The sequence below is a fragment of the Microtus ochrogaster genome, linkage group LG8, assembly GCF_000317375.1.
Source record: "Microtus ochrogaster isolate Prairie Vole_2 linkage group LG8, MicOch1.0, whole genome shotgun sequence".
NCBI lineage: Eukaryota > Metazoa > Chordata > Mammalia > Rodentia > Cricetidae > Microtus > Microtus ochrogaster.
This window is the reverse complement of record NC_022033.1, coordinates 16,585,946-16,596,955: the sequence shown is the minus strand read 5'-3', so window position 1 is coordinate 16,596,955 and position 11,010 is coordinate 16,585,946. Positions and strand designations below refer to the sequence as shown.

Sequence of the window (11,010 nt, the reverse complement as noted above, 5' to 3'; positions counted from 1 at the left end):
GGGACATCATTGTCTAAATTGTTCAATTGCCACATGTGATGGTCTATTCTGTCTCTTTTTACTCCAGGAAATTATAAAGGCTGCAGGAGACAGGCGTATAACCCACCCCATTTCTCTTTCTAAAAGAGATACCTGAGATCTTGGTGGCAATCCGAGTGGTGACAGGAGGTCCAAAGCCCTTGGCTGTGCTGGCCTTGATGGTGAAGGAGTAGGTGGTTCCTGGGTACAGACCCACAAAGAGGTGGTGGGTTTCATTCCGGAGTTTGAACACTTTTCCCCTCTGGCTGGACAGGTCGGCGTTTGGATCCAGTGAGCCAACAGCCTTGTAGTTAATCTGTGTGAAAAGTGAAAAGCAAGCATTTAAATGCTGTACTCGGTAACCAAGGCACTGGAGAGGGACAGCAGCGGCAGGGAGGAGAAGAGAGGCAAGTTAGGCCCCATGTTACAGAGATGCTTGGTACAGTACAACCCTAGGGTTTCTACTGACAAACCCATGGAACAGTCATGTCTAACACAACCAGAGTGTGCCATTACATTTTCTATGTCCCCCCAGCTTCCAGAGTTTAGAAAGGGGGCAGTTGTGGGAGAATACCCAAAGGAAAGGGAGACAGTAGCACATAGGTAGAATGTGGGTGGGTAGGGAGGATACTGGAGGTGGGAAGGTTTAATCAGCGTGAGGGATAGAAGATGGGGATATGGGAGAATAGAGAGGGTTAGCCAAAATGAAGGGGATATGAAAAGCCACCTAGAAACTTGCTTTCTTTGTTACCATGCAATCCAATTTAAAAGACATAAAAGAATTATTTGACAGATGCCTCCCATGGATAGATAATGTCAATCCTAGAAGCAATGGGCCACTAAACAAACTTTTCAGCTTCAGGTGTGGGATGTTGATTTGGGAAGCTCTGTTCCTGAAGGTACCACACTTGAATGCAAATACATACATACAAAGCAAACAACTATTGAGCTGGAAGCCTCCTCCCTGTTGTCTACTGTTCATGGTCATGTCAAACAGTGCTACACGGGGTGCTGCAGGGAGTAAAGAAAGGCACTAGTGGTTTTACCCAGCTGTGAACTCTATGAACTACATTGCCAACATGTCGGGTAAGATATGCTCACTTGTACAATAATGGTATGGATGATATACGAGTAACCAACAACTCTCTGCTTGAATTTTAGGCCCACTCCACGAGAAGTAATCCATCCCTGGTACTTCACACCCAGTCAAGTAATTGTGACTTAGGAGGTCTTAGGCACCAGTGGGGAAGCCTACTACACTGTAGCTTAGTTAAACAAGCATAACATTAAGCTGCCTTTTATACATCTATGTTTATACTCACAAAGGATACTTTTTGCCCAAATTAGAGAAGTCTATCTATGCAGTGAATATAACCAAACACAGAATTTGTGGCTGGACAGGGTGCTGAGAATAAATGGTGGTTGAAGGCTTAGCCCTAAACAAGGTATTCACACCACATCCTAAGAAGGTTATCACAGAGATCATTACAGAGGAATGCAAGAGCTCAAAGATAAAAAAGAAAGGCTGCAGAATACATTCTTTTAAGCATGACACTGCCATGGAAATCATGAATTCATATCTGTTGTCAATACTGGCACTGGGCCTACAAAAGAATGACCCAGCCAACAGTTAGCTATGGACTAGGGAGGAGCACATTGGGCCTTACCACTTACTGCTGAAATACTGTCAGTTAACAGACCAGGTGAGGGGAAGGCAGAGTTTCTAGTGGTGAACCCACTGGTGAATCTACCAGGCTCAAATAAGTGTTCTGAACCCAAGATTACACAGGTGGCCCAGTTGCATTAAGAAATACTTTGCTAAGGGCTAGCTAGATGACTCAGCAGGCAACAGTGCTGGTTGCCCAAACCAAGTCTGATGCCTGCAGCCCAAATGAAGAGTGGATGTGGTGATGGGCATCTATATTCCGGTGTTCTCATGGCAACCTGGGAAGCAGAGGCAGGAGGCTCACCAGCCAGTTAGCCAGGAGTATGTCGTGCAGCAGCAAAACAAGAGCCCCTTCCTCAACTAGGTCAGAAAACAGAACCAACTCTCCAAAGTTGTCTCCTGACCTTCACATGTGCAGCATAGCACCTGTACACACACACAAACACACACACGCTTAAATTAAAAAAAACTTTTCCATGCTTCTAGAACAGTCAAACCAGGACAAAGAGGAGGCATGTATTCTTTACTAAGAAAGAGAACAGTTTCTTATCCCTGGCATAGGAAGCAACCATGTTGGAGATAGAGTGATTTCTTGTATGAGGCAGTTGTGACGGAGCAATGGTGCCATGTGTTTAATGAGAGAGGCTAGTCTTGACTAGGCTCAGGGTGAGCCCAGGGAGAGAAACTCCAAGTGTTGATAGCCTGGGTTTTCAGAAGCAGAGTCTACACATGCACATCTATCCACAGGTGGCTAGCAGCTTTAGGATGCTCTGATGGGACCATCTTTCCATCCCAAGCTCAGAAGCTTATAGGGCCCCAACTCTGCATGCTTTTCTCGTTGGGGCCCTCTCGGTGACTGCATTAATTCCCTAGACTCAACGATAAATCTGGGGATTTAGCTGTACTTACTCTATGTTCTGATCTTCACATGTATGCCATGGCACACATGCATGCATGTGCATACAAGCACACACAAAATAATTAATTCAAATAAAGTTTTATTTACAATATATATTGTATATATGTTTTGTTTACAATACATTGTAAATATATACATATTATTTACAATATACATTGCAAATATGTATTTTATTATTTACAATATTTTATTATAATTTATGTGATACATATCTACATATGGTATATAGAATAATATTGTATATAAAATATTATGTATATATATATGTGTGTGTGTGTCTTGCTTTCTGTTTCCTGTCCCTGTCTTTTCTTGTTGTTTAAAACTGGTGCTTCTTACAGTTCCCAATCACTTGCTGAGCATCAAATCATCGGCTTAGAGCCCGCATCTGAGCAATACTAAACCAAGATGCAATGCTCAGTCCTTACTTAGGAGAGAAAAGATCTGAACCTGAAGGTGGAATGGAGTCACAGCTGAGAGAAAAGCTCTGCACGGTCCAGGCAGAGACAATAGGCTGGGAAAGGGCCTGCAGTGGGGAAAGGCTCACACAGAGAGAAGCCCAGGGTGAGTCCAGAGCAGAGGGCAAGTGAAGAAAAGTGTACAACTGGACTCTTGTTTCCTAGCAACAGAAGAGGGAGATACTCAGAGGCGTGCCTGAGGCCAGGGACTCTGGTGCACCAGTGGAAAGGAGATGCCTTTGTATTTTCCTAAAAATCGGTCCTAGTGACCCTGCCTTGGGCTGGCGGCAATGCCTCTGATATACAGACACTCGGAGTGAAAGCTCATGCCTTATTTACTAGCCGGCTCTTTTCCTGAACTCCAAATTCAATCCAAAAGTGACTCAATTTCGACGGAGCTGTCAATATAATATACCACGCTCCCCTGCTCTCCTAACCTTTCCTGGTATTACAGGATCCTCACTTACTTGTAATGAAACACTATGAATAAATCAATGTATGTTAATATAGCATGCCTTCAATTTTTTATGAAGGGCTTCACCAAATCTAATTCCCACTGCTTTGTCAGAAACAGTCTTTGAAAAATTTAACTTGCAAGTTTTACAAAGTTAGCGGGGGATTGGGCCGGGGAGGGAGGCAGAAAGGTGCTGGAGAAATGTGCTGGAGTCATGGCCGCCAATGAAGAGGTGACGTGACTCTCTGGAGGTGGCGCAAAGAGAACATTTATTAGCTGACAAGCATGAACTGAAAGGCTAGTAAGAAACGGAGCCCAGCTACACCTGAGTCCAGAGGTCTGGAGACTGGATTTGGCTACACCCAAATGCTGGATGCTGTTCTTTTCTGTCTGGGAACAGTAGAATCAATGGCTAGAAATCTCATATATCTTGTCACAAGAAGTGAGGGTTTCCTTGGTTCTGAGGGGTGAGACCGCCTCCGTGTCTCTTGGAGTTGGCCAGCTTAGGATCTGGGCTGACTTCTGTGACCCCGCCTTAGCCTAACAACCTGATTTCACTACCTAAAAGGATTCATAATCCCTGTAACCACAGGACATTTGAACAAGCTAGTGGATCATTTGGGGACACTTCTTCCTTCCCTACGCTTCTTTCTTAAGGCATGGCTCCTCATCTTTAGACCTCACTGAAGGCAATACTTCACATGAACACCTTCTGTGGCTCCCAGTTACCCCTGCCTTATATTTTCAAAGACATATAAACAAGTCATCTTTCCTTTGATTCGCTAACCTTATATTAATCACACATCAATGCGTCTCCCTAATCCTCCTGTTTTTGTTTTTTGTTGTTGTTGTTGTTGTTAGCAGTCAAGCAGTTGATAGAACATAGATCATGAGTCAAGTCCAGGAATCACCTGCTTCTTATGGGAATAAAATCTCATTAGCGCACAGGCATAGTGCTCATCTGTGTTTCCAATGGCTGCTTCCACACTAGCGCGGCAGAATTAAGGCATTGAGACAGACTGCATGGTCCATATACCCCCAAATATGTTTGTTCTCTGACCTTTTATAGAAAGGGGTACCTGACCCCTGTGCTACACTTAAAGCTCATTTGTGTGTTGTTCCTGTTCATCATGTGTGTTCATGTATCTAGGCGGGTGCACATGTGTGTGGACCCAAGAACATGCGTGTGTACAAGCGTGTGGCAATTAAGGGATGCTCTTGAGTGCCTATCCTCAAGGACACCATCCCCCTTACTAGTGGGACAGCTTTCTCATTGACCTGGAAACCTCTCCTTAGGTTAGGCTGGCTGCCTATCCCTGCTGAGAATACAAGCACATACCATCAAGCCTAGGCTTTTTTGTATGGGGTCTAGGGATCATACACGGGTCCTCTTGATTTCAAGGTGATGCTGACTCAGCCCTCTCCCAGCTAGGGTAAGAACTTTCTCTTGTTTTTCTTCAACATTTCCTCAACTTGCTTGTGAAAACAAATGGTCTCATTAGTTGTGCAACTGGGGCGGTTTGCTTATCCTCCTCTGAGCCTCTGGTCCTTCAAGGGTAAAACATGGATTCTAATTTGAGTTTCTGTAGCTTCGGTGGACACAGGGACATCCTGGGAAGAACAGACTGTTCTTCTACCAGAGCTGAGTGTAGGGGACAAGAAATAGAGCAGTCCCTCAAGGGCACTACCAGGAAAGATCTTGGCTCCAGATGCTGCCAATTCAGGGGTGAGGCTAATCAGTCAGCCTTGTTCTCAGGGCAGGGCTGGGAAAATCTTGGTTCTAAGGGAAATGAGACACAGAGGGCTAAGAAAGGAGCTAAGATAACGTAGGGAAGAGTCGCCTGAACAGGGTCTGAAGCACAGGTCTGGAAAGCACAGCATGGTAAAATCTTTTGAAGTACACATTTTACTCCAAGTACTTAGGAAAGAGAGTGTGTTCACATAAAAATAATTTAATCCTAAACTGAAATAGTATAGATTCTTCATGGTTGCTCATTTTTTCCTCCACTGAGGAAACTGGGGCCAAGAGAGGACATGGTGAAGTATGGGAGAGGTAAGGCAGCCTGTGAGTGGGGTAAGGCAGTAACCACGGCAGGGACAGACCATGGCTGTCCCTCACTGTGGCTGCCTCCCTACAATCCCATCTCTCCAGTGACATGTGTGAATATGGGGGTCACTGTGTAGCAGGAAACACAAAGTCAAGAACAATTACTAAAGAGATCACCCTGAACTGAGAGAACAGGGTAAGAAGTAGTAAGCTAGTTAAACCCTGGTTACATATTTATATATGGTCAAGTGGAAAACATCAAATTTGCTTATGAGTCACTGTCAGAAGCAAGGCGGTGTTTTAAGCCTACAACAAATTAGGGTAAAAACAAACTAAGATGGATTAAATATAATAGCCTGTCTGGTAGAGTGACCTTATGAACTGAGTGTCTACCTAGATCCCACTGGCTCAAGGCTCCAGAAGCCACCTCCAGGGCTCAGCACCCTTCTCTTTCACAGAGACAATTCTATCTCCATTTTGAACTCTCTGGGAGGGTTGGTCCCCTAAATTATCCTTCCCAGCAGGCTCTGCCCTCCTGCAGGGCTTCCTGCTCACACTCTGGAAGTCTTTATAGACCAGTTTTAGCAAGATCACAGGGTAGGTGGATAAGACCAGAACGACAGGTCATTTTTTTCTTCAGACCCACTGTGACTATGTCCCTACACACAGACTTGGCCACCCAGGGGGCCTCAGGGACACACCCTGCAGAAGGGGCCAGATCAAGGCAACCCCTCTTGTTAGAAAGGATGGTGTTGGTCCTTTGGTTTCCAGACAATTTAAATAGAAATAGGAATGCATCCTCTGGAAGAGCAGTGGAGCACACAGCTGCCTGCAGCGCACCTGCCAGTGACTTCCTCCTGTCCATCCATGGTGCCCCTTTTCCCAGACAACTGAGGACAATTAGAACAACAGAAAAGCCATAATGACTGGTGCTCTCACTACTTAGTTCTCCAGTATGGACGTCTGCAGAGCCAGGGAAGGTGCCTGGGGACTGGTGCTTCTGTGCACAGCCAGAGACCAGTCAGGTTTCTATGGAAGCTGTCAGGTACCGGGAACTCACTTCCTGTTGGGCTCTGTGCTAGAATCTGAGGGCAGAAGAAAGGCAGGTGAGCCAGATGGAGTTTCTAACAAACACAGGCAAGTGCCTGGGAAAGTCGGGACTAGAGTGATTGGTCTGACCAAGGAGGAAAAGGAAAGATAAGGAAAGGAGAGAAGAGAGGGGAGAGACAAGGGATAGAGGAATGCGTTAGAGGAAAAAGTTACTATTGTGGAGAACAAGGAGACTTGTCAATTCAGTAACACGTGGGGGAGGATAGCGTGGGGGAACCTGCTATGGGGGAGGGGGTAGAAGAAAATGGTTCCAAAAGTCTGAACTCTGCTCCATGGAATACAGAGGAGAAGTGTCATGTTGATTTGTGGAACACTTGGGTAGAAAACTCTCTCTCTCAGGTGGTGTGTGTGTGTGTGTGTGTGTGTGTGCGCGTGCATGTACATTTGTATCATTTTTTTGTAAAATTTCTCTGTAAGTCTATAAAATTATTTCAAAATAAAATGCTGTAACTAGGTCGGATGGCGCATGCCACTAATCCATTACATCACTTAGGAGGCAGCAGCAGGGAGAGACTAGGAGACCAGCCTGGCTATCTAGTGAGACTTTCCTGGAGTTGGCCACGGGTGGTTGGTATTTACCACCCGACAGCCAAAGTCACAAGGCTGATTAGCCAGGAAGGAAGCAGGAACTAACATGGATGTACATGCAGTGCCCCCCCTCCGCCCCCAAATCACTTTCACTCCTCAGCTCCAGGCAGGTTCAGGTGCAGGAGTTCCTGGCTGCAGCTGTTCCCTCTACCAACAACTGCTCCTCCAGTCCTAAGCTCCAACCTGACCCACTTCCTGCTCCCCACTTTCCATTCTCTGCCACACACAGGAAGAGAGTTCTTGTGGTGTCACACAGATAATCCCGTAGCAGGGCCACCGTCAACTCCGAAGGCCGCAAAGCTCCTTTCTCCTAAACTGTCATAATGCCAGTTAATAATATGAAGCTTAACGCCCTTTCAGCTTTTAATCTCACGCTGGGGTATCTGGGGTGCTATGATTCTGTCATTTTCACAGAAACCTTCTTGCTTAATGAGTCTGTCTAGCTCGACTCCCAGTGGCTTTGAGCCAGCGAAGCAATACCACTCAGGTTTTGGGATGTAAGCGGCTCGCCTTTCAACTTCTCACTCAGTCAATTTCAGCTGCGCTAAGTTGAATCTGGTTAAACTGCCGAGGTGCGGGGTGAATTCCTCTCCAGTTGGCTTTGAGCAGCCTGGCTCCTTGGAGTCTTTGCAGTCACACCAACAGCCTTGTTGGCAGGGACAGCCTTGGGGCACCCCCCATTGAGGGCAGGTGCCTGTTCTTTCACTCTCGGTGACTGCCAAGCACCCATCCCAGCACAGAGCAGTAGTCCATAAGCACCGACTAAATGAGGGCTAAGAACATAGAGTTAGCAAAGCCTGGTAGAGAACTGCTGGGCTTTGAAGTGGAGTAATGATATGCCCAGGGTCCTCCATGCCATCACCCAGTCTGACTACAGACCTTCTCCCAGCCTGTGTGACCAGATTTGGGGGTGAGAGGGTCAGCTGTGGGGAACCTGTGGCCATCCTGCCACCAGAGGGACTTGTCTAAAGTGTTAGTGACCTTTACACTGCTGTAATCAAACACCTATCAGGAAAAACTCAGAAGGAGAGAGCTTTACTTTGGCTCATGATTCGGGAGCCACAGCTCCTCATGGTGATGAAGGCATGATGGCTAACCCAGTTTGATTGGTGGCAGTGGGGGCCTGTGGGACCACTCCACAGACCCAGAAGCTGAGAGACTCTAGAACTGAATCTGGGCTGTACTATAACCCTCAAGGCTCACCCCACAGTGGCCTACCTCTAGCAGTTGGAAACTGCATCCTAAGGGTTCCATAGCTCCCCCAAACAGTGCCACCAGCTTGGGAAAAAGTGTTTAACCAAATAAACCTCTAGGAGGTATTTTACCACTAAACCAAACTTCTCTGGGGGAGATCCATACTTGGCACACTGTTGGTACTCAGTAATAATTAGATACTTTCTTTTAAAGATAAGAAACCATTTTTGTCGTAAGCTTCTATGTGGATGCTGAAACTCAAACCTAGGTCCTACGCAAGAGTATTTGGTGCTCTTAACCCCTAGCCAATTCTCCAGCCCCAACAACCACTCTTAAAGTAGGTTCATAAAGGTCAAAAGTAGGATGGAAGTATTACCTGTTACAGTAATGAGACTAGACAGTGGGCTGCTTTCCTATCCTCCACTTCTGTGTACTTTGTGTCGTAATTGTCTCTACCCTTTTAGCACCTATAAATTATATTATTTAATTAAAAAGATAAGAAGAATGTGTGTTCATTGCACTGGTTTGTCTCCCCTATCCTGCTGGGATTTAGGACGTGAATAAGAAAGTGGGTTCATCCTTGTAGAATCATGGAATCCCTGAGCCATAGGCAAAGGCTAAATCCTCACCTCCTAATTGCTAAAGTGTCTCAACTTATGATAGAGTTATATTCAATACAATCAAGTTGAAAAGTGCATTTGATGGAACTCACCTACCAAACATCATAGCCTTAGTCTTACTATTTTTTTTTTTAGTCAAGTACTCCCAGACTGTCTATAACTCACCATGTAGCTAGGCTGGCCTCAATGGTGTGATCCCCATGCCTCAACCTCCCAAGGCATTCCAGGAGGGAGCCACCACACCTAGCTAGCCTATCCTATATGATGTTCTCAGAACACTTAGCCTACATTCGAACAGAATTGGGAAGTGAGAAGCTTACTTTATAATGAAACACTGTGTCACATAGGTGACCAGGTAGGTACTCGACTGAAATTTCAAGTGGGAATGGCTGAGCCAGGACACAGTTTGCATTGCTGTAAGATCAAACTACCACTAAGTCATCAGCCCCACCCATCACAGCAACATTAATGCACAGGACCATTTCCTTCTACCCGCTCTTTATCAGGCCCCTGATAAGCACTTGCCAGTCACTACTTGTGGAAACACCAAATTCGACTAGCCACTCCTACCACTCTGGTTACCACTCCACAGAGAAGCAACTAAGGCGGAGGGAAAGGTAGTAATTATTTCTTAAGTGTATGCTCTCCCAGTTGACAAGAGGTAAAGTTGGGCTTGGAACCTAGAATGAACCCAGAATTTACAGGCCCGACTCTGTGCTCTGTGCTGATCATGAAGACTGGCCCATCTGGTTCTCAAGGCCCAGAAAACTAGAAACTGCACCAGCAACCTGAGGTGCCTTCATCTGAGAAGTTATGGGGGGGTTCATAATAAGATTAAGCAGTGCTCCTGGTTAGGAAGGAGGGTACCCAGAAGCCAAAATTAAGGGGAGTTGAGTGGAAATGACTTTATACAGCCAAACAAGTTAAGACATCAAAGTTCAGTTCAATTTCCTTAGCTCTCTAAGGAGTTTCTCTCACCAGCATAAGCTTCCTGCCTCCTTGTCCGAGGGGAAGGCAGTGGGCAGGTCTGTGAGACCCTCCTGAGGAGAAATCCATTGATCTCACAAGCACAGGTTTGGGGAGGGCCAGTGGAGGACTGCACTGGGAAGTTTTGCCCTATTGCATTTTTCTTTCATTCAGCATTTTTCTCATGAAATTAAAACAGAATTGATTTCTCTCCCCTATGACATTAGGCATTAAGAAAGGAATGGAAGGGTGGCCCATCTCAGATCCAGGCATCAATTCCATGCAGCAGTGTGGCATTTGTGAGGGGTTTTATTGCTTATCATTTATCACAGGAAGGTTTTGTAAGAGTTTATTTGGAGGAATAGCTCTCCTCCTCCGTAGAAGAAGCGGGAGCTTTTGTTTTTCTCCTTCCTTGGACAACATGATCATTTATCTAACATTCTTGTGAGCTTTCTGCTCTTATGTTAGAGGCGCTCTCTCCCTCTCTCTCTCTCTCTCTCTCTCTCTCTCTCTCTCTCTCTCTCTCTCTGCTCAAGATAGGGTTTCTCTATGTAACTACTCTGGCTATTCTGGAACTCATTTTGTAGACCAGGCTGGTCTCAAACTCACAGAGATCCACGTGCCTCTGCCTCCCAAGTACAGAGATTAAAGGTGCGCTCTGCCGCCTCCTGGCTTTCTCTCTATATCGCTTTTTTTCTAATTAATTAATTTGTTATTTTACACCAGGCCCACAAGTTTTATCTCCTTCCTTTCTTCCTAATCCCCTGCCACACACACACACATCCCTTTCTATAGTGGCATTTCATTTATATTTTGATAAATAAAGCTTGCCTGAAGATCAGAGAGTTAAAACAGCCCCACTGGTCAGCCTTACAGACCAGGCAGTGGTAACACACACCTTTAATTCCAGTAGCCACAGTAGTTGTCATAGAAACTGGGTGGTATATGCCTTTAATCCCAGCCATAGAAAGGA

General features: G+C 45.6%; 1 protein-coding gene across 13 annotated transcripts in view; it reads right to left on the bottom strand.

The window, feature by feature from the left end:
- The window catches only part of Ptprt (protein tyrosine phosphatase, receptor type T), a 1,084,941-nt gene that overhangs the window by 279,219 nt on the left and 794,712 nt on the right, over nt 1-11,010 (bottom strand). For all 13 annotated transcript variants that reach the window (XM_026787014.1, XM_026787020.1, XM_026787015.1 and 10 more), the window contains exon 10: nt 133-334. In XM_026787014.1, the coding sequence (XP_026642815.1) occupies nt 133-334 (202 nt within the window). The remainder of the gene's footprint in view (nt 1-132; nt 335-11,010) is intronic.